The following is a 24,430-nucleotide window of genomic DNA, read 5'->3' as shown; positions in this document are numbered from 1 at the left end:
ACCAAAAATGGCCAACTTCATGCCACCATTTTGAATACATAAGTGTCGGTAACAGTTAATGCGTCACCTGTGAAAACGCTATTTCATGTTTGCTGCGGTGAAGCAAACATAAAATAGCGTTTTCACAGGGAATGCATTATCTAATTCCGAGTCTTGTGCTTCTAAAAATTCGAAGTGGTGATTTGAAATTGGCTGTTTGTGGTTTCAGTACCGTTTCACCTTAAGGACCATTCGCTTTTAATCGCCTGATCATTTTTTGTTCAATTCCAACCGGGATATCAAGCCAATCCAACTTATTCTGGGCTTAAATACCACAAACGTTTCTTCATCTTTTCAGTTACAGCGTCTGAGGCGACTATCAATTTCGGCAGAAGCGAAAGAATCACCTAGAAAGTTTATAACTTGATTAATACATTAGACAGCACTCGTACATCCGAAAAACTCCTGAATGTGGAGTTTGACTATCAACAGGGACATGTCTTTAATGCAATTTATGGTCAATGATCAGAACTTTTGGATCATTGAAGCTGTGAGTGAGTTGATTGGCTGTGAATGAGTTGATTTCGTTTGATGATCTTGTAAAACGGTTAAAGAACAGTGTTTAAGGTCCGATGCCTTTGCCATGTAATATTTTTTGCATAAAAGTTCATAAAAATGAAGAGGACAAGTAATATTGGTTAGTTTTCGAAACTGTTCCGAAATATTTTAATCCACTAGTGTATTATGAACTTCTTAGGCGATATTCTTCTCAGCCGTAGCTCGAATCAATTTTAAGCGCGCCCAAGAACTTTGCACTTTCATCAACACGCGTGATGAAGTCATATTTGATGAAATTCACCGTCTTAGTGCTTTCAGATCACTAGTACTGAACTGTTTCATAAGATAATAATAACAATAATAATACTAAAAATAACATTAAATCCTTACAAAAAGTTCTTGATAATTTTAATAATTTTCTTCACCAATCCGATTGTGGCGGTTCACTTCACGCAGTTGCTGCAATAAAGTACGATTAAGGATATAATCACTTAATGGTAGTTTCAAAACCTCTAACGAATATGAGAGGACATTCATTTATTACGTAACGTACTAAGAAGAAGGGGATATTCAACGAAGAGTTCCATTGCGCGAGGCCCCCATGCAAAATTGCGTTATTTAGGGGTGGTAGGTGTTCAAAATTGCTATCATTTTGCGTTACGTAATATGTGCATGTCCCTGATGATATGATTTTATAATTAAAGAGTATTTCGACGCAAAATATACAACTATTTCAAGAAACTAAGGCAACATACTTTAAAAAGAGATAAAAAACAACAGTTCTTATGAGAATCTATTTTTTTTTAATATAAGCGTTTTGTGGGTCCATTAAATGAACTCGGATCAACTTCAAATTTTCATGGCTTATTTTTGGAGTAAAAAGGAAACTTTTTCCGCCCGGCGCTCATCGAGATGGCATGATGTTACAAAAATGGCCACTCTACTAAATATCCTATGAAAACTCGAAACTTACGTCGTCAAACTATACAGCAGCTCTAAAGTGGGCATTACACGAAGCAATTTTCTGCTTGAAATGATTGTCTATATTTATTTGCCGTGTTATATCAGATTATTTGTCAAAAATATTTCAGTCTCATTCAGTAAACGAAAAATTAAATTTAGTTTTCAAATAAATAAAAAAAATTTGAAACCTGTAAATTGATAGAAAAATTTCAAACCCGTAAATGCGACCTGAAATAAATAATTTGATAAAACTCAAAGTCAGGGTAACTTGGATCATGGCCGCGATTTCAACGTTTAAATCATCTTCGCAGGTTGATCATGAGGCATACGAAAGCTTTAAAACTTACTTTTTTTTGTTAGGGAATTAGAATTACGTTCCATTGATGTGAACTTTTGTAATAACGACTTATTTTGAGTGTTATCGAACTGATTATTTTGTATTCTATCGTTTCCTTCCGGTTAGTATTTCGGTATAGTATTCCGCAGAAAACCACCGAAAGGCGAAGGTAATTTAGACTTAAAATGTGTCAGATGATTTAAACAATAAAAGAGATATAGTAAATATTTACCTCGTATAATGCCTGCCTAGCACTCAGTTTTTTTCGACGAACTGATAGAATTGGACTCTCCAGTTTGTAATGAAATGTAGCAAAAGCTGGGATCGGTTCTAGAATTCAAACGCCAGCGCCAGCGGTGATTCAGCGAACTTAAGCAAAGTTTTACAGAAGGAAATTACATTATCTGGGCTTAGGGGAAAATTGTCAGTGGATCTGAAACGATTGTTTGGCAAAATGAAAACCCAAAAGCCCTTTCTGCTGCAAATATTTGCAACAAAAATCGTTCACGAAGTTCTGATGTGAACTTGAATATGTTTTGTTTCTTTAATTCGTTTTTCATGCGAATTAATAATGGAATAGTAAACAATGTTGTGTCACCTATTAGTATAAACTTTGTTTTTAAATCTGATTTTTGCTAAGAACTTTTCATTCCCGAATCCCGGGAATTCCCGGAAAATGAGATTTTTCATTCCCGTTTCCCGGGAAATCAATTCAAAACTAAGGTATATTATTTTTTCAGTGTAAAACAACCTGAAGGAATGAAATACTTCTTATGTTTTGATTATTTTAGTTTTAAACAATTTAAAACAAGTAAAACTCAATGCCTAATTTCAATATATTATGTGTATGCATGTACCTAAAGTTCATTGTATTACAGATGTGAATGCTTCTCACATCTTATGAACCTACCTGATAAATTTACCTATGAAAATGGTGTTAATGTGGAAGAAAAAATCGATTTTTTTACTTTATAATTCAAATGTTTTATTTTCAATATAATCACTTAGCATCTATTTCTTACCACTACTAAATACAGTAAATATTTTTGGGTCATCTTCTGAACTAGAATATCTTTTAACTGCTATTTGATTATTACTTAAAGGTACAAAACTATGAAATTTCTGTGTTCCAGGTATAGGTTTTACTTGACTGAATAGTTCTTCTAGTTCCTCTGACATTTTTGTGTACTGTTCTTTGCATATGTAGCAGAAATTTAATTTAGTTATACATTTGTCTGTTTGTTGAACTGCCCAGTCGTAAAGTTCTCTTGGAGTTTTAATAGTATTTCCGTAATCTCGGGCAAGACTTGCTCTCTCTGCCATTTGTTTGAGAGTACCTCCGATTGCGTCACAGGGACCTTTCCCATATGATGTTGCGAAAAAGTGCCACTCTACTTCTAATTTATGCCTTAACTTGAAAGCACACAGGCTCGCAATTTTTTTTTGTTTTTATAATGAGCAGCTGCTCCATCTGACATAAAAATAATTTTTGAGAAAATAATTTTCTGTTTCATGACATCAATTAATTTTGATATGAATTGCTGGGCAGCCACAGTATCATGCGTCAATACTTCTGATATTACAATGAAACTTACATTTTCTAATTTACCATCCCTCTCTTAAATTTCAAATGGATGAATTGTTGCTTGAGAATTATTCCAATGATAACCCTGAGCTGCATTTTGGATAACAAATGAGTAATTTTCTGAAAAGTCGCAAATCACAAGAATTCAGCCAACGAATTTTTTCTGTCCTTAAGAAATGAAGACTGTTTTTTGTAAATGAAGTCATGAGTTATAAGCTTATCAATTTTCTCAACGAAATACGAAATAAATTCGTCAACAGGCTTTATAATGGTTTTCAAGTTGCAAAGATCAGTGGTCACCCACTGCTGAAAAATAATATCTTCGTCAATATTTTCCTCTAATTGTGAGAGGAGTTCTTCTTCGACAGTTTGTTTGGAGGAACATTGCTTGCAAAAACGCAAATAACAATCTGATGTCCTAATAGAAATATTACACAACATTTTTTCCATTATTTCTGCCTGTGATACTACTTTTAAAGTGTTGTTAAAGTGTTAGTGTTGATCTTTGTAAATAAAAAAAAAATCAACACCACTACATGTCTCTTGAAAAATCATGTACGCCTCTTTGAGAGACATCATTAAAAGACGTTTTTTAACATGATCTTTTTTGCCATTTCGAAGCTCAGACACAAAATCGTTAGTTCCTGGCATAGGTCTACTAATGTCATCATTGTCGAAAAAATCTAGTGTTTTCATCTGTTTCACTATATATGGCGACGCATCGAATTCCTTCACTATTTTAGCGATGGACCACGACTTTGATAGTACTGACAATATTTTACCTGGTCATTCCTGCTTGTAGTAGGAGCTTTAAATTTCTCCAATAATTGCATAATCATTTCATCATATGCTTCCTGCTTAGCCATGTCCGTTGAATCTATGCCGAATATGTTTCGTCGCACTGCCTGCGTGATCTCCGTAGATTTTTTAACACGATAATCGGTACTTCTCATGCTCCTGGTCGAAACTGGGGAAACTTCCAGTGTTTGCACGATGCTTTTAAATTTTTCCACATTGTACGAACCCTGCAGCTGATCCACTGACCCGATTGACTGTAATGATGGAACTGACGGTACTGCTTCTGGAAAAAACAAGTTTAAAAAATATTTATATAATAATACGTGCATATTATGGTGCGTTAAACATTGACTTTTTTTCCTGTATGGACTTCCTCACTGCGACCAGAATCGTAGATCTATTGTGAGATATACCCGGGTGTCTGCTGTATCCCGCACTTCTATTTTTAGCAATACCGCTATTGAGAAGTGGCATGCTTATTATTATTTTTGATCAGTGCTTGTGTGTAATGTACTTCCCCTCGTTTTTACACGCTTACTGTTCTTCTATACCGAGCCTCCTTCCTCCTGCCAAATATCGCCAATTATAATTCCCTGGAGAAGTTTCGTCGTGCGTCCTTCTGGCCAGTTTTATTGATAAGAGGGACTTATTTTTTGTTACGAGGAAGTCACGCAAAGGTATTATAGAATTCAGCGTAAAGGAAGGGTAAGTGGTGGGGAGCCTGAGAATAAACTCATACTTAAAGTCCTTTTTGACATCGAATGGCCTGATTCTACTAAGATTCGAACCCACGACCATTTGCTTGACAAAGCGGACTCTGTAACCTTGCGGCTACGTAGCTCCCCTAAAAATTGACTTATTGCATTTGTTATTATTTCTTTAAAAGTGATAACGTTCTTACCTAGCATGTCATTAATCTCGTCACAACTTGTTAATGGCTGCTCAGCATCAATTGTTGATGGTTGCGGATTTTCACATGTTGATTCTTGCGGACTTTTACTTGTTGATGGTTGTGGATCTTCGAAATCTTGCGTTGCTTCGTATTCATCCGTTCGTCGTTTTCTTCGTGAAACACTTCTGCCATGCGATATTACAGCTTGACAAGAAACACAAATGTGCATCGATTCATCCAGTTGGTGGTCATAATTTTTTCTATTATCGTTGAAGATAAACTGCCTGAACCCTTACGGCTGCACTTCTTATTGCCAACAGCTGCACAGCATTTCGAATATTTCAGCCGTGATATATCCTTTTGATCCATGATAACAAAACTTAGCCAAACTTGTCTTCACAATTGCTATAAGTTGATTGAGTAGCGTTGTTATTTTATCAAGCTTTTAAACAGGCAACATACTTTAAAAAGAGATAAAAAACAACAGTTCTTATGAGAATCTATTTTTTTTTAATATAAGCGTTTTGTGGGTCCATTAAATGAACTCGGATCAACTTCAAATTTTCATGGCTTATTTTTGGAGTAAAAAGGAAACTTTTTCCGCCCGGCGCTCATCGAGATGGCATGATGTTACAAAAATGGCCACTCTACTAAATATCCTATGAAAACTCGAAACTTACGTCGTCAAACTATACAGCAGCTCTAAAGTGGGCATTACACGAAGCAATTTTCTGCTTGAAATGATTGTCTATATTTATTTGCCGTGTTATATCAGATTATTTGTCAAAAATATTTCAGTCTCATTCAGTAAACGAAAAATTAAATTTAGTTTTCAAATAAATAAAAAAAATTTGAAGCCTGTAAATTGATAGAAAAATTTCAAACCCGTAAATGCGACCTGAAATAAATAATTTGATAAAACTCAAAGTCAGGGTAACTTGGATCATGGCCGCGATTTCAACGTTTAAATCATCTTCGCAGGTTGATCATGAGGCATACGAAAGCTTTAAAACTTACTTTTTTTTGTTAGGGAATTAGAATTACGTTCCATTGATGTGAACTTTTGTAATAACGACTTATTTTGAGTGTTATCGAACTGATTATTTTGTATTCTATCGTTTCCTTCCGGTTAGTATTTTCGGTATAGTATTCCGCAGAAAACCACCGAAAGGCGAAGGTAATTTAGACTTAAAATGTGTCAGATGATTTAAACAATAAAAGAGATATAGTAAATATTTACCTCGTATAATGCCTGCCTAGCACTCAGTTTTTTTCGACGAACTGATAGAATTGGACTCTCCAGTTTGTAATGAAATGTAGCAAAAGCTGGGATCGGTTCTAGAATTCAAACGCCAGCGCCAGCGGTGATTCAGCGAACTTAAGCAAAGTTTTACAGAAGGAAATTACATTATCTGGGCTTAGGGGAAAATTGTCAGTGGATCTGAAACGATTGTTTGGCAAAATGAAAACCCAAAAGCCCTTTCTGCTGCAAATATTTGCAACAAAAATCGTTCACGAAGTTCTGATGTGAACTTGAATATGTTTTGTTTCTTTAATTCGTTTTTCATGCGAATTAATAATGGAATAGTAAACAATGTTGTGTCACCTATTAGTATAAACTTTGTTTTTAAATCTGATTTTTGCTAAGAACTTTTCATTCCCGAATCCCGGGAATTCCCGGAAAATGAGATTTTTCATTCCCGTTTCCCGGGAAATCAATTCAAAACTAAGGTATATTATTTTTTCAGTGTAAAACAACCTGAAGGAATGAAATACTTCTTATGTTTTGATTATTTTAGTTTTAAACAATTTAAAACAAGTAAAACTCAATGCCTAATTTCAATATATTATGTGTATGCATGTACCTAAAGTTCATTGTATTACAGATGTGAATGCTTCTCACATCTTATGAACCTACCTGATAAATTTACCTATGAAAATGGTGTTAATGTGGAAGAAAAAATCGATTTTTTTACTTTATAATTCAAATGTTTTATTTTCAATATAATCACTTAGCATCTATTTCTTACCACTACTAAATACAGTAAATATTTTTGGGTCATCTTCTGAACTAGAATATCTTTTAACTGCTATTTGATTATTACTTAAAGGTACAAAACTATGAAATTTCTGTGTTCCAGGTATAGGTTTTACTTGACTGAATAGTTCTTCTAGTTCCTCTGACATTTTTGTGTACTGTTCTTTGCATATGTAGCAGAAATTTAATTTAGTTATACATTTGTCTGTTTGTTGAACTGCCCAGTCGTAAAGTTCTCTTGGAGTTTTAATAGTATTTCCGTAATCTCGGGCAAGACTTGCTCTCTCTGCCATTTGTTTGAGAGTACCTCCGATTGCGTCACAGGGACCTTTCCCATATGATGTTGCGAAAAAGTGCCACTCTACTTCTAATTTATGCCTTAACTTGAAAGCACACAGGCTCGCAATTTTTTTTTGTTTTTATAATGAGCAGCTGCTCCATCTGACATAAAAATAATTTTTGAGAAAATAATTTTCTGTTTCATGACATCAATTAATTTTGATATGAATTGCTGGGCAGCCACAGTATCATGCGTCAATACTTCTGATATTACAATGAAACTTACATTTTCTAATTTACCATCCCTCTCTTAAATTTCAAATGGATGAATTGTTGCTTGAGAATTATTCCAATGATAACCCTGAGCTGCATTTTGGATAACAAATGAGTAATTTTCTGAAAAGTCGCAAATCACAAGAATTCAGCCAACGAATTTTTTCTGTCCTTAAGAAATGAAGACTGTTTTTTGTAAATGAAGTCATGAGTTATAAGCTTATCAATTTTCTCAACGAAATACGAAATAAATTCGTCAACAGGCTTTATAATGGTTTTCAAGTTGCAAAGATCAGTGGTCACCCACTGCTGAAAAATAATATCTTCGTCAATATTTTCCTCTAATTGTGAGAGGAGTTCTTCTTCGACAGTTTGTTTGGAGGAACATTGCTTGCAAAAACGCAAATAACAATCTGATGTCCTAATAGAAATATTACACAACATTTTTTCCATTATTTCTGCCTGTGATACTACTTTTAAAGTGTTGTTAAAGTGTTAGTGTTGATCTTTGTAAATAAAAAAAAAAATCAACACCACTACATGTCTCTTGAAAAATCATGTACGCCTCTTTGAGAGACATCATTAAAAGACGTTTTTTAACATGATCTTTTTTGCCATTTCGAAGCTCAGACACAAAATCGTTAGTTCCTGGCATAGGTCTACTAATGTCATCATTGTCGAAAAAATCTAGTGTTTTCATCTGTTTCACTATATATGGCGACGCATCGAATTCCTTCACTATTTTAGCGATGGACCACGACTTTGATAGTACTGACAATATTTTACCTGGTCATTCCTGCTTGTAGTAGGAGCTTTAAATTTCTCCAATAATTGCATAATCATTTCATCATATGCTTCCTGCTTAGCCATGTCCGTTGAATCTATGCCGAATATGTTTCGTCGCACTGCCTGCGTGATCTCCGTAGATTTTTTAACACGATAATCGGTACTTCTCATGCTCCTGGTCGAAACTGGGGAAACTTCCAGTGTTTGCACGATGCTTTTAAATTTTTCCACATTGTACGAACCCTGCAGCTGATCCACTGACCCGATTGACTGTAATGATGGAACTGACGGTACTGCTTCTGGAAAAAACAAGTTTAAAAAATATTTATATAATAATACGTGCATATTATGGTGCGTTAAACATTGACTTTTTTTCCTGTATGGACTTCCTCACTGCGACCAGAATCGTAGATCTATTGTGAGATATACCCGGGTGTCTGCTGTATCCCGCACTTCTATTTTTAGCAATACCGCTATTGAGAAGTGGCATGCTTATTATTATTTTTGATCAGTGCTTGTGTGTAATGTACTTCCCCTCGTTTTTACACGCTTACTGTTCTTCTATACCGAGCCTCCTTCCTCCTGCCAAATATCGCCAATTATAATTCCCTGGAGAAGTTTCGTCGTGCGTCCTTCTGGCCAGTTTTATTGATAAGAGGGACTTATTTTTTGTTACGAGGAAGTCACGCAAAGGTATTATAGAATTCAGCGTAAAGGAAGGGTAAGTGGTGGGGAGCCTGAGAATAAACTCATACTTAAAGTCCTTTTTGACATCGAATGGCCTGATTCTACTAAGATTCGAACCCACGACCATTTGCTTGACAAAGCGGACTCTGTAACCTTGCGGCTACGTAGCTCCCCTAAAAATTGACTTATTGCATTTGTTATTATTTCTTTAAAAGTGATAACGTTCTTACCTAGCATGTCATTAATCTCGTCACAACTTGTTAATGGCTGCTCAGCATCAATTGTTGATGGTTGCGGATTTTCACATGTTGATTCTTGCGGACTTTTACTTGTTGATGGTTGTGGATCTTCGAAATCTTGCGTTGCTTCGTATTCATCCGTTCGTCGTTTTCTTCGTGAAACACTTCTGCCATGCGATATTACAGCTTGACAAGAAACACAAATGTGCATCGATTCATCCAGTTGGTGGTCATAATTTTTTCTATTATCGTTGAAGATAAACTGCCTGAACCCTTACGGCTGCACTTCTTATTGCCAACAGCTGCACAGCATTTCGAATATTTCAGCCGTGATATATCCTTTTGATCCATGATAACAAAACTTAGCCAAACTTGTCTTCACAATTGCTATAAGTTGATTGAGTAGCGTTGTTATTTTATCAAGCTTTTAAACAGGTTCGTAACGTGCATACATATCACAACAGATACTATAGGTAAAAGATACGTACGTAGAATAAACATATATTCTGCAGGTAGAATAAACATGTATTGTAGCAGCCAAAACACCAGCAGCAGCACTCCTCTCGGGAGAAAATTACCTACCGCGCTTGGGTTACCTATGTACTACGGCGGCCACGTGCTTCACGCAGGATTTTGCTTCCAGAGTCAAAAACAACACTCAAACACTGGTTCTACTATTACCTAATTTATTGACATTACACAACATAACAAGCATTTCATTCTATCAAGTTGTTTTACACTGAAAAAATAATATACCTTGGTGTTAGTTTGCATTTTCATTTTAGAGAATAACTTTTTTCCTTAATTATGCTCTAGTTGCGATGTATTAACGAAATGTAGCCAACAATGTTGTTTTTCACCAAAAAAATTTTTAGCCAATTCAGAGATGATCATTTATTTTAAATCGATGTTTTGTGTTTAAATTGTATTTTTTGCAGTTTTTTCCATATTTTTTATGAAAATTCAGACAATTTCTTAAAAGTTACTTATAGAACACTTTTTTGTAGAATTTACCAGTTTTGAATTATATTGATTTACAAAAAATCGGCAAAAAAAGTTTCGCCCTTTTCAGAAGACAGTCTAGACTAATTTTGGAAAAAGAAAGTATGCAGGTGATGTCTTCACACACAAAAACCAATTCGGAGAGGATGCTGCCAACCGCTGGTTCATTTGGCGCGAAATCCGTCATGGGGTTATTTTAAGGGGTAATATCTACCAAAAATTTTTTTTTCTTGTCATTTTTTTATTGGCTTAAATCATGCTAAAACTATCCTAGAATCAAAATCTACATCGCCCAAGTACTGATCTAAACTCAAAATTCGTTTAAATCAATTTTTACCGAACAACTTTTATGCTCCAAAACAATATTTTTCATTTATTCTGGCCATGCTTGTTTTTGTTTTTAATTGGGTCCTAAAGCTATACCAGTTTTTTTTATATCATTTAAAAAAGTCGCGTTTTCTGAGCAAAACGTGATTTTAAAAAAAATGCTTATCGTTTTCCTTCGATTTTTAAATGAAGAAAAAAAAAACTGCTCGAAAAGTCTTAGTTGACGTTTCGCCCATGTACGGTATATGCGAGAACTGTCATTTAAGGCATTTTGAGCAGTTTTTTATTCTGTATTTAAAAATCGAAGGAAAACGATAAACAATAAATATTAAACGGGACACAAACACTTATGGTTCTTACAATGTAAAAAAAATTTTACCTTTTTTACCGACCGGTTTCGGGTAAGCTGTTACCCATCTACGGGGCGATGTCCAACTAATTAGTAGGAGAGAGTCAACTCTCTCCTACTAATTAGTTGGACATCGCCCCGTAGATGGGTAACAGCTTACCCGAAACCGGTCGGTAAAAAAGGTAAAATTTTTTTTTTACATTGTAAGAACCATAAGTGTTTGTGTCCCGTTTAATATTTATTCGCGAGTTCTTACGTTGCACTAAAATTTAAAATTTAAAGTAAAACGATAAACATTTTTTAAAATTCACGTTTTGCTCAGAAAATTGCACTTTTTCAGCTGATATATAAAAATCAGAAAACCGTTTAAAACGTTAGGACCCAATTTTGAGGCTTTGTAGGCCAGTAGAAGTTACCTATGATCGATATCATGTTTCAAATGTGAAGTATAGAGGTCGCCCATATTGGGTGTTATTCGATCATTTTCGGCTGTTTCCCAGGAATCTAAAGTCGCCAACCTAGAATCCAAAATGGGATGTGTGGTCGATTTCAGCTGCTATGTATCATTCTAGATCCGGAGATACTCATGTCAGACGTAAATCGGCCATTTTTGGCTGTTTTCCAGAAACCAGAAGTTGCCATCCTACAATTCATAGTGGTGTTCTTGCAACATGCTGGCTCCGGAGATACTCATATTGGGTGGTATATGGTCACTTTGGGCTGTTTTTCTGAAACCAAAAGTCGTCATTTTGAACTTTAAAATTGCCTGTGAAATCAATTTCTGTCATCTGGGCGTAATTCTGGTTCCGAACACATTCATATTGAATGGTATTTGGTCATTTCCGGCTGTTTGCCAGACACCGGAAGTCACCATCCTAAAATTCAAGATTGTCTCTGTGATCAATTTTTAGCTTCTGTGCATCTTTCTGGTTCCGGAGATACTCATATTTAATGGGAATCGTCCATTTTAGGCTGATTTCCAGAAACCGGAAGTTGCTATCTTACAATCCAAAATGTTGCCTAAGGTCGATTATGGAACATATTTTTTACCACTAAAACATTCACCTGCCAAATTTCTCGAGATGTGCAGAAATTTGTGTTTCATTTGTATGGCATCCCTCCCTTCCAAAAGAAGGAGGGGTGTCAAAACATTATGGATATATTTTTTACCCCTTAAAACATCTACATGCCGAATTCGGTTTCATTTGCTTGGTTTGTTCTTGAGTTGTGCAGAAATTTATGTTTCATTTGTATGGGACCCCTCCCTTCCAGAAAAGGGAGGGGTCTCAAACTATCATGGGAACCTTTATCGGCATCAAAAACCCCTACATACAAATTTTCACGCCGATCGGTTTGGTAATTTTCGAGCTTATATGGATCAGACAGACCGGATTGCGTTTTTCTATGTATAGATTACAACATCAATATTTTTTAAGAGTGAATATACATTTATTGGATTAAATCGTTCATGTAAATCTATTTTTACAAATAGAAGTTTGAATGAGAAAGGCTGGGTCTGACCACTAGGTGGATTAATTTATGTTTTTATATGTATAGATTACAACATCAATATTTTTTAAGAGTGAATATACATTTATTGGATGGATGCGTTCATGTAAATCTATTTTTACAAATAAAAGTTTGAATGAGAAAGGCTGGGTCTGACCGCTAGGTGGATTAATTTAGGTTTTTTTGAGCATTTGGTAGATATTACCCCTTAAGTTGGTCTGACAAGATTAAGTACTTGTAACTAATTTACGATAAAAAACTTATTTTCAAAGAGCACATTCAGAGTATTCAAGCAAAGTGCATCAAATATACGAGATGTTTATATCCTCTCATTAACATGAATTCTAAACTTTGTTTAAAGAATAAACTTCTGATTTATGAACAAATTTTCAGACCACCAATGCTCTATGCTGTACCGATCTGGTCAAGTTTTTTTTTTCTTCATCTATAGTTTATTTGACACGGCACAAATACAATTCAATGTTTAACGGCGCCAATTATATCTGGTAGCTTACTTTCTAAAGTATCATGAAAACTAAAAGCAAATTTTTTATCCTCGCTGCCGACTACGAGCTGAAACTAAATCTAACTTAAAGCTAGAATATTTTGCATTAAAAGCACAGGTTTGCTGTTTGATGGTTTTCATTGCCATAGGTAAGCAGCATATTAAATTTGTTCCGCTGCTGGGCCAAGATATTACGGACTGGCATATTGGGTTGTTTCCATCGGGCCTTGAGAGTATCGTGCGGGTCTGATTGCTGTTTCCGGATCCGGGGTCTTAACGTGTTCTTGTCGTTTGGTTGGATGTAGGCGGAAGGGGCTAGGACTAAACTGGGGCGTGGATGGATTTCAGGAAAACGTATATAAGGGACATGTAGGATAGGTCACGGCTCGCCAAGACATCACGAACAGGAACAGCCGGCTGCCTACCTTCGGCTTGCAGGGAAGCTATTAATCTAGACCTGGCGTCACGGTGTACAGGGCATGACCAAACAACGTGCTCTATGTCGTGATAACCTTCACCACAGGCACAGATACCACTCTCCCCGAGCCCAACACGACGGAGATGCGCGTCAAATCTATAGTGATTGGACATAAGCCGGGACATCACGCAAATGAAATCCCGACCTACATCCAACCCCTTGAACCACGGGTTCGTCGATACCTTGGGGATTATGGAATGTAACCACCTTCCCAGTTCCCCCTTGGTCCAAGAATTTTGCCAACTGATGATCGTATTCTGACGTACAAATGCGAAAAATTCATTAAAGGCAATTGGTCTTACATAAATATCACCGTTTGTTGCGCCCACCTTAGCCAAAGAGTCCGCTTTCTCATTACCCGGTATCGAGCAATGAGAAGGGACCCACGCTAAGGTAATCTGAGTAGATTTTTCGGATAAAGCACTCAGATGTTCCCGTATTTTCCCCAGGAAATACGGAGAGTGCTTAACATCTTTCATCGATCGGAGAGCCTCAATGGAACTGAGACTGTCCGTAAAGATGAAATAATGGTCCGTGGGCATTTTTTCGATAATCCCTAGGGTGTACTGAATTGCAGCTAATTCTGCGACGTAAACAGAAGCAGGATTATCGAGCTTATGGGAGACGGTTAAATTGTTATTGAAGATACCGAAGCCAGTGGACCCATCAAGAAGTGATCCGTCAGTGTAGTACATATTGTCGCAGTTGATGTTTCGATATTTATTGGAAAAAATTTTAGGGATCTGCTGCACGCGTAAATGATCCGGGATTCCACGAGTTTCTTCTATCATGGATGTATCGAAAAACACAGTAGAATCAGAAGTATTTGATAAGTCGACACGATTTGGAATATTCGAAGAAGGGTTAATATTTTGGGACATGTGATTGAAATACAATGTCATAAAACGGGTTTGAGAATTAAGTTCGATTAACCTTTCAAAATTTTCAATCACGGGACGGTTCAAGACCTCACATTTGATAAGAATACGAGAAGACAGGCTCCAGAAGCGGGTTTTCAATGGTAGTACTCCAGCTAAGATCTCCAAACTCATCGTATGGGTCGATTGCATGCAACCCAAGGCGATACGCAAACAACGATATTGTATTCGCTCCAGTTTGATCAAATGTGTGTTTGCTGCGGAGCGGAAGCAGAAACACCCGTACTCAATGACAGACAATATCGTTGTTTGGTAAAGCCTTATAAGGTCTCCTGGGTGGGCTCCCCACCATTGTCCGGTTATTGTACGAAGAAAATTCACTCTTTGTTGACATTTTTTCATCAGATACCTCACGTGACAACCCCAGGTGCCTTTAGAGTCGAACCAGACACCAAGATATTTGTGTACCAAAACCTGAGAAATCGTTTTACCCATTAATTGTGTTTGAAGCTGAGCAGGTTCATGCTTCCTAGAAAAAAACTACTATCTCAGTCTTCTCCGGAGAGAATTCGATACCTAGCTGTAAAGCCCAAGCAGACAAATTGTCCAAGGTATCTTGCAATGGTCCTTGCAAATCGGCAGCTTTGGCTCCTGTAACAGAGATTACACTGTCGTCTGCAAGTTGTCTTATCGTGCATGAATTTGCCAGACATTCGTCGATGTCATTTACATAAAAGTTGTAAAGAAGGGGGCTTAAACATGAGCCCTGGGGAAGACCAATGTAGCTAATGCGAAAAGTTGCCAAATCGCCGTGCGTAAAATGCATGTGCTTTTCGGACAACAAAATTGTGCAAAAAATTGTTCAAAATTGGAGAAAATCCTTGTCGGTGAAGTTTACCCGAAAGAATGTCAATAGAAACGGAATCAAAAGCCCCCTTAATGTCCAAGAACGCAGACGCCATTTGTTCTTTGCGAGCATACGCCAGCTGAATATCTGTTGAAAGCTGCGCAAGACAATCATTCGTCCCTTTGGCACGGCGGAAGCCAAATTGAGTATCCGATAGTAGGCCATTTGATTCGACCCAATGGTCTAAACGACGGAATATCATTTTTTCCATCAATTTCCGGATACAGGATAGCATTGCAATCGGCCTATAAGAGTTGTGATCAGAAGCTGGTTTCCCTGGTTTTTGGATGGCGATCACCTTCACTTGCCTCCAATCCTGCGGTACAATGTTTTGCTCCAGGAACTTATTGAACAAGTTCAACAAGCGCCTCTTGGCATTGCCGGGTAGATTCTTCAACAAGTTGAATTTGATTCTATCTAACCCAGGCGCGTTATTGTTACAGGACAGGAGGGCAACTGAAAATTCTGCCATCGTAAAAGGTGATTCTATCGCGTCGTGGCCCGGAGACGCATCGCGAACAATGTTTTGCTCAGGAACAGAGTCCGGACATACTTTCCTGGCAAAATCAAATATCCACCGACTTGAAGACTCCTCGCTTTCGTTGACCGTTACGCGATTCCGCATTCTTCGGGCTGTGTTCCAAAGAGTGCTCATCGATGTCTCCCTCGACGTCTCGTTCACGAACCGACGCCAATATCCGCGTTTCTTTGCTTTAGCCAGGCTTTTAAGCTTGGTATTAAGCTCCGAATACCGTAAATAGTCGCCAGGTATACCTCCCTTCTGGTAGGCCTTAAACGCGTCGGATCTTTGCGTGTAGACATCGGAGCACTCTTGGTCCCACCACGGAGTGCGAGGCCGTTCTTTGATCGTTACGCCGGGATATTTCTTCGTTTGGGCTTGCAACGCGGCGTCGAGAATCAAGCCCGCGAGGAGGTTGTATTCTTCAAGTGGTGGATGATGTTGTATCGACTCGACCGCTTTTGAAATCATTTCCTCGTATAACTTCCAATCGACATTCCGTGTGAGGTCATACGGAATGTCAATTGGTCGCATGCGAGTCGACCCGTTATTAATTGAAATAAGAATAGGCAGATGGTCGCTACCGTGAGGATCAAGGATTACCTTCCATGTGCAATCCAACCGTAGCGACGTCGAACATAAGGATAGATCCAAAGCGCTTGGGCGCGCTGGAGGTTTCGGGATACGTGTCATTTCACCGTTGTTTAAAATAGTCATGTCGAAGTCATCGCAAAGGTTATAGATTAAAGAGGAGCGGTTATCATTGTATGGGGAACCCCAAGCCACGCCATGAGAGTTGAAGTCTCCCAAAATCAAACGTGGCGAGGGAAGAAGTTCTATTAAATCAAAGAGCAGCCGTTGCCCAACCTGTGCTCTGGGAGGAATATATATTGAGGCAATACAAAGCTCTTTACCTTGTATTGTCATTTGACATGCGACAACTTCGATGCCTGGAATCGAGGGGAGGTTAATACGATAGAAAGAATAGCACTTTTTAATCCCTAAAAGTACTCCTCCATATGGGGTGTCTCGATCAAGGTGAATAATATTAAAATCATGGAAGTTGAGATCAATATGTGAAGTAAGCCAAGTTTCACAAAGGGAAAATGCATCGCATTTGTTTTTATTTATCAAAACTTTAAACGAATCAATTTTTGGTAAAATACTTTTTTTTTTTTTATTTTCGCTTATTTTCCGTCGGTCTAGTTCCGCCACTGTTGTGGCCAATCACCGACGCCCAGGGAGGCGACTCCACACCCAGGACCCTAACTCACGACCCGTTTATTAACGGACCGGCGCAAACGGCTTTACTTCCTCATGCGATGGAAGGCGTGATCCCAGAGATTTTTCGCCTCAGAAAATCTCCCGGTGTCGGCTAGGATTGAATCTAGACCAGTTGGGTTGGTTGTGAGTGGATCACGCCACCTCACAACCATCGACACCTATGTTGGAAATCTTAGGACCTTTACGGGGAAGTTTAGGAGAAGAAACATTTTTCCTCTTTCTAGACTCCCCAGGATTGGCATAAGATGTTCCCGCTGATGAATCGTCAGAATCGGTTTCATCGGAGGGCAACAGATCAAAGGGGTTCGATGTTATGGTAGAAGTGGTCACGGTCTTCTTCAGCATCTCAGCGTAAGAACGCTTTGAACGCTCCTTAAGTGACCGCTTGATTTTATCTCTGCGCTGCATGTACACCGGGCATGTGGAGAGCTCATGCTGGTTTTCCCCACAGTGAATACATTTTCAGCATTAACACTGCAAGAATCTTCCGCATGAGTCTCCCCACACTTGCTACATCGTGCCTTATTGCAGCAGTAGGCGGCTGTGTGGCCTAACTGCTTGCAATTTGTGCAATTCATAACACGGGGTACATACAATCGCACAGGCAGACGAACCCGGTCGATCGAGACGTGGCTAGGGAGTGCAGATCCGGCAAACGTAACGCGAAACGAGTCTGACGGAGTGTAAACTTTTTTACCGCCGACGAGAGACATGGACCACAATTGCTTACAATCCAAAATCTTCGCCTGTGTTTCGGTATTTTTGAAGCAACCGGTTGCGCTTTTTAGGATACACTCGACAGACAGACTCGAATCGGTTATGACACCGTCGATCTCCACGTCTCGTGCGGGTATGTAAACGCGATACTCGCGTGTGAAGAGCTCAGAGCAAGCGATAGCATTGGCCTGTGCCAGATCACTGACCACGACACGGAGCTTGTTAGGTCGGACCTTGGAAATTTCGGTCACGGCCTTGTACCCCTTCGTCAGGTCTTTTGAAATTTTGTTTAATCGCTTTGAATTCACTCCTGCCTTTGGACGAAAATAAACAGTATAGCTGCCCTGTTGAGATCCGTCCGGGTAAAGCCTGGGGCGAGGGGGGACTGGAGAATGAACAGGGGAGGGGGTAACAGAAGGGTCAGGGTCAGGGGGGTTCGGGGATGGTGGCACGGGAGGCGAGGGATCTATATCCATCGCGCTAAATGTAGCGCACTAGCGAACTAGCGCCGACAAGAACACGTACCTCTTTACTTCTTCCTTCCAGCAGTGGTTGTCCGATCGTTCGAAGCTGCACCCAAAGCAGCCAGCAGCACCAGTACAGCAGCACCAATACAGCCACCAGCAGTGAGCCGGGTGTGAGATCACTCAGCACAGCGACACGACTCGACTGTCAACTGATGGCCTTGAATAATACACTCTTTTGTTTGGCTATTCGTACACACGGACGGGATTGTAATAGAACGACCACTTTGCACGTCCGTTTCTGTCGAGTGTTCGACGCGGAATGATCTGGTCAAGTTGTTGTTTAACAAGGAAGAAAACGCTTCAAAGGATTCAGAATGAAATTCTGAGAATGATTTTGAAGCGTCCTCCTTGGTTTGGTACACTCGAATTACATAGACTTACTGGTATTGAAACATTAGAAGCTATGTCAAATAAATATATTACCAATTTTCGACAAAAATCGTTGCAATCCTCAGTGGCTACGATAAGCTCTCTTTATAGTCAATAAGTTAGGAATTAAGTTAGTTGTAAGTTTATTTCCTTTATTTGACAAGTAGGTACAAATCCCTACGAATGACAAGTCCTAATTGCGAAAGCAAACAAATCCTAATAATTGCAATTACAAATTTCTAACAGTGTTGAGAAGTCACTACTTGTGATTAACCACACAAACTCTTTATTTACTAATATTTATCACAAATTCTTGAGCTACTAACAAACCCTCCTATAAAAAACCAAAATAATCCACCTAGCGGTCAGACTCAGCCTTTCTCATTCAAATTTTTATTTGCAAAAATAGATTTGCATGAAAGCTTCAATCCAATAAATGTATATTCACTCTTTAGGTTCTAAAATATTGATGTTGTAATCTATACATATAAAAATGCAGTCCGGTCTGTCTGTCTGATCCATATAGGCTCGAAACTACCGAACCGATCGACGTGAAAATTTGTATGTAGGGGTTTTTGGTGCCGATAAAGGTTCCTATTATAGTTTGAGACCCCTCCCTCTTCTGGAAGGGAGGGGTACCATACAAATGAAACATAAATTTCTGCACAACTCAAGAACAAACCAAGCAAATGAAACCGAATTTTGCATGTGGATGTTTTAAGGGGTAACAAATATGTCCATAATAGTTGAACGCCCCTCCCTTTTTAGGAAGGGAGGGGTTCCATACAAATGAAACACAAATTTCTGCACATCTCGACTACAACTAAATGGAACCAAATTTGACAGGTAATTGTTTTTAGTGGTAAAAAATATGTCCATAATGTTTTGACACCCCTCCTTCTTTTGGAATGGAGGAGTGCCATACAAATGAAACACAAATTTCTGCACATATTGAGAACTAACCAACTAAATGGAACCAAATTTGGCAGGTGAATGTTTTTAGAGGTAACAAATATGTGCAAAATGGTTTGACATCCCTCCCTTTTCTAGAAGGAAGGGGACTCATACAAATGAAGCTCAAGAACCAATCAAGAAAATACAACCAAATTTGGTATGTGAATGTTTTTAGAGGTAACAAATATGTCCATAATGGTTCGACGCCCCTTCCGCTTCTGGAAGCACATGTTTCTGCACACATTTCTGGGATTTCTGTACATCTCGCGAACTAATCAACTAAATGGAACCATATTTGGCAGGTGAATGTTTTTAGTGGTAACAAACATGTTCCATAATCGACCTCAGGCAACATTTTGTATTGTAAGATGGCAACTTCCGGTTTCTGGAAAACAACCAAAAATGGCCGATTTCCGTCTAACATGAGTATCTTCGGATCTAGAATGGTACACGGCGACCACAGACCTCATTTTGGATTCTTGGTTTGCGACTTCCGGCTCCTGGGAAACAGCCAAAAATGATCGAATTACACCCAATATGGGTGTTTCTTCAACCAGAATGACGCTCATAGGCCAAAAATTATCTTAAATACCATTTTGAAATCCAAGATGGCGACTTCCGGTTTGTGAAAAACAGCCTAAAATAACCAAATACCATCCAATATGAGTATCTCTGGAACCAGAATGATGCATTGAGCTAACAATTGACCTCAGGCACTATTTTGAATTGCTAAACGACAACTTCTAGGAAACAGTCGAAATTGACCGAATAATACTCAATATGGATATTTCCGTAATCGAGATGATGCATAGAAACCAAAAATTGAATCTGAACATCATTTTGGATTTAAAGACGACCACTTTTAGTTCTTGAAAACAACCAAAGTAACTAAATACATTCATATGGGTATTTACGGTGTCAAATTGATGCCAGAAAATCTGCTGAAAATGTTCGAATACCACCCAATATGAATATATTCAGAATTAAGGAGATGTACAGAAGCCAAAGGTCACGGATGTCGTCATCTCGATAAAACCAATCATTTTAAACGATTTGCTATTTGACTTTGATCATATCCTATGGCCGATTCGTCGTGCATTTGCAGACTTTAAACACATCGCAAGGAATCAATGAATTTGGAACGTTCAGATAGTACTATACCATATTTAAATTATGTTGAGGCCACATATATCGATCAAAGCAGGTATTATTTTAAATAGTCTTTGAATTTCTTTTCTTTCCATAACTTTCGAGCCAGATATCAAATTGTTTTGAAGTTTGTTATTTGTAAGTTTGAGAGAAGACTCGTTCGTATGACACTAGTTATGTTCAAAAAAGTCATGTAATATTTGAGATAATAGACTTTCGTTGTTTTATAAACAATTTAATACATAACGGTTGCTTAAGTTCGATTATAATCAAATGAAAAGGGAACGTATAGGGCAGCCAAAATTTAAAACCACGCGTTCAATCATAATTCATCAGTTAACCCTTAACTAGCCCGCTCATCTGATGATAATATTGATCAAATCGGTTGTATAGTTTCTGAGATAATGAAGTTTCGTGATTTTCACATTTTGGTACATTACAGACGAAGATACAGTTTGATTACAGTAAAATTCAATAGGGTCTTATGGGGTAACTAGACCTTCCATTTGACACTGATTTCATGAAAATCGGTCCAGCCATCTCTGAGAAAGATGAGTGAGATTGAACAGTCTTCAGAACACGTTTCTTTTCATAACTTTTGAATCGCAAGTTCAATCTTCATAAAATTCAAAAGTATACCCTTAACTTTTGACTTTTTTTTCCAGGTTGCCCGTTCATTTGAAACCGATTTTGTTCAAATCGGTTGTGTAGTTTTTGAGATAATGATGTTTCATGATTTTTACATTTTGATACATAACCTCTAAACTAAAAATCCGATTAGAATGAAATTCAATAGGGTCTTATGGGGCAACTAGACCTTTCATTTGCAATTAATTTCATGAAAATCGGTCCAGCCATCTCTGAGAAAAGTGAGTGAGAATAAAAATCTGCACATACACACACAAATACACACACACATACACACACACATACACACACACATACACACACACACACATACATACAGAAAATGCTCAGCTCGTCGAGCTGAGTCCAGTGATATATGCCATTCGGCCCTTTGGAGCACTTTTATGCTTTCGGTTTTGCAAGTGATTGCTATACCTTTCTAGGAGAAAGGCAAAAATGGTATAATAATCGCTCGATAAGATGAAGTCTAAATACGAAGAACTGCATGCACACTAGTAATTCAGTACTAAATTGTCTACCATGCAGAAACTTTTTGCCTTCTGAACAAGTTGGCTAAACACCGCAGCTTTCTGGCAGGTCGGAATCGTGAGATTATTTAAATTCAAAATACGACAAACTGTGTGCCTACTAGCGCCACAACGCGGAGTAATTTCACACTGGATCGACCACCATGCAGTAGCCTTTGACCTTCTGACCAAGTTTGCTGGAAACTGCAACTTTCTAGGTTGTCAAAAACAAGAGATATACGCCTATTCCATGTGGTGCTAAGCTTTTCGGGGGGTGCTGGAGGTAAAATCACATTTGTCGCAAAAAATGTTAATTTTATGTATTCTCGTGTTGCACCACTTTATACCCTTTTTATTAAAACATTTTGTTTGAGAGAATTCGTTGAACAGAATTTAATTCAAAGATTTGCCTCTCCTGAAAAAACTGCTCGATGGCATGGATGGTTCCGCTACGGCTCAACTTTGCTAGGAACGGCAATTAAGATGCTGATTTTTTCTGAACAATGAGCGCGTGGAAGCTATTGCCGCTTGAGAATTGTGCAGACATGTTATCTATGTCTTTTAAAAAAACGTAAAAACGAGCAAAATTGTGTTTGAAATGTGTGGAAGATAAATAACAATTATTCCTTACAGATTATCTGTTAATCTTTTGTATTTACTTCGCTTTTATGTAAACCGCATTATCTTCGTTCATTGTACTATTTATTGATGAAAGCGAACCGACGAAAGCATATAACAAAAAAATCATATCTCTCAACCATACCAATATAATGAATGGTATCTGCCACTCTTTATTTATGGTGAAAGCGTGAAATCGCTTCTGAATCGTTTCTAGGTAAACATGGTATCTAATTTTGCCACATGCTTTGCAGTATGCTAGAAAGGCGCTCCCTGATTATTTTCGCCTATTCGAAAGACAATGATATTATACATCTACTATTTTGTATGTGGCCCAAGCTAAAACCACCTTATTAAGATGCTTACCTACGGCTACGAGTGCCAAAACTGTAATACGCGCATCATCCGATTGTTATTTGTGTCGTTTTGGTATTATTTATGCTCTCTATTTGCATTCTTTTTCCTAAGCTGCCAGATGGGGCTTTAGCGGAGAAACAGAAATGGTAATGAAATCACAAAAGATCATTATATTCTTCCAATGCTATAGAGTGTTCTCAAGTACATATCGTGTTTCTTTTTTCAAGCTTCACAAATAAAAAATTCTACCAATGATTGCTTAACAGTTCTGTCTCTGAATCACAATTACTTGTAATTAAGGATGTAAATGACTCACGCTCATTTTTTTCGCAAGCCGATAGCTCATCTAATTAGCACATTTTTGAACAGCTTAGCATGACACACTTTAAGTGTCCTCAAGTAGTACTACAACTTTGTCGAAGAGAGTATTGCTCGTACTAAAATACCGGAGCCGTGAGAGTACATTTAAGAAAATTATCGCGATAATTTGCGAGAATGCGCTCTCACAGCTCCGGTGCACAGTGGTTCGCCCATAGGCCAAAAATAGAAAAAAAGTTCTTTTGTTTTCTGCTTATTATCGATTTAATGAATCGGTTATGAACCTGAGAATGCAGAAAAACTGTTTTTGTTGGCCTCTACCATGAACAGTTTACTTTTGAGCACAAGATAAGTGAAGGCTTTTGGCACTTGCAAAGCAGCTTGAGCAGTACATGTTTTTTACATTGTGTACATATCCACTGTAGAAAAAAAAAAACAATTACTTTACCTGCTTATTATCATCATGAACCTCCAGAAACAGGTATGTTTTGCTATTGCGGTGTTGTTTGGATAGGTATGTGGTAAACTGTTATCAAAGTTAGTCGTAAGAGGAAACATAGTAATAAAGTCAAAGAGCACCACTCATACTAAAATTCATGTATGATTTTAAATGTGTTCCGTGCGAGATACTATCACCAAATTACCACCAAACGAAAGACTTAGAACTCAGGATAGGTTTGTTAAAGGTTCCATTTGCATATATTTGCATCCAAGTTGATGACAGGCGGTTACTTTTTCGCTTGAATTTCATGTTTTCTGTATAGTTTCTTAAAAGGGTTGTGGTACATTCAGCTCAAATTTACAAATTTATACTCAACCATTTGTCTATATTCGAATTTTGATATTTGGTGTTGAAATACGGGAGGTTTCTGAGATAATATCAAATTTGTTTGAGGCTTTTCTAATGGTAGAAAAGTCAAATCAACACTTTGAGGGTTCACTTAACGAAACTTGAGATTAAATTTTGCGTAGGAACTTTTTTCAAGAAGGCAAAACTTTTGAAAACTGCCGCATTTTAGAATTCCATGGTCAAACTTTTCCCTATATTCTATTGGCATGCATATGCATGATAATGAGAATACCAGAAAATTGAA

General features: G+C 37.8%; 1 protein-coding gene and 1 long non-coding RNA gene across 3 annotated transcripts; both read right to left on the bottom strand.

The window, feature by feature from the left end:
* Positions 1 to 2,846: 2,846 nt before the first annotated feature.
* LOC129717687 (uncharacterized) lies at positions 2,847 to 5,421 on the bottom strand. 2 transcript variants are annotated; one of them, XM_055667781.1, is made up of 2 exons: positions 5,122 to 5,421; positions 2,847 to 4,503 (listed from the first exon to the last, which is right to left on the bottom strand). In XM_055667781.1, the coding sequence occupies exons 1-2, from the start codon at positions 5,339 to 5,341 to the stop codon at positions 4,157 to 4,159; spliced, it is 567 nt and encodes a 188-aa protein (XP_055523756.1). In that variant the 5' UTR covers positions 5,342 to 5,421; the 3' UTR covers positions 2,847 to 4,156. The 2 variants fall into 2 exon arrangements, with proteins under 2 accessions (XP_055523756.1, XP_055523757.1); XM_055667782.1 differs by having other exon boundaries at positions 2,847 to 4,500.
* A 1,708-nt stretch (positions 5,422 to 7,129) lies between these two features.
* LOC129717688 (uncharacterized) lies at positions 7,130 to 23,448 on the bottom strand. Its single transcript, XR_008726725.1, has 3 exons — positions 23,335 to 23,448; positions 23,028 to 23,142; positions 7,130 to 8,787 (listed from the first exon to the last, which is right to left on the bottom strand). It is a non-coding gene; the product is annotated as an uncharacterized LOC129717688 (long non-coding RNA).
* Between the last annotated feature and the right edge of the window lie 982 nt (positions 23,449 to 24,430).

Source organism: Wyeomyia smithii, chromosome 1, assembly GCF_029784165.1.
Source record: "Wyeomyia smithii strain HCP4-BCI-WySm-NY-G18 chromosome 1, ASM2978416v1, whole genome shotgun sequence".
Classification (NCBI taxonomy): Eukaryota; Metazoa; Arthropoda; class Insecta; order Diptera; family Culicidae; genus Wyeomyia; species Wyeomyia smithii.
This window is presented reverse-complemented; position numbering and strand designations above follow the sequence as displayed.

Excerpts from the sequence above, each read along its gene's own strand:
- LOC129717687 (XM_055667781.1), bottom strand. The coding sequence starts at position 5,341 with ATGCACATTTGTGTTTCTTGTCAAGCTGTAATATCGCATGGCAGAAGT. Across the intron at positions 4,504-5,121 it reads CGAGATTAATGACATGCTAG|AAGCAGTACCGTCAGTTCCA; the intron begins GTAAGAACGTTA and ends TGTTTTTTCCAG.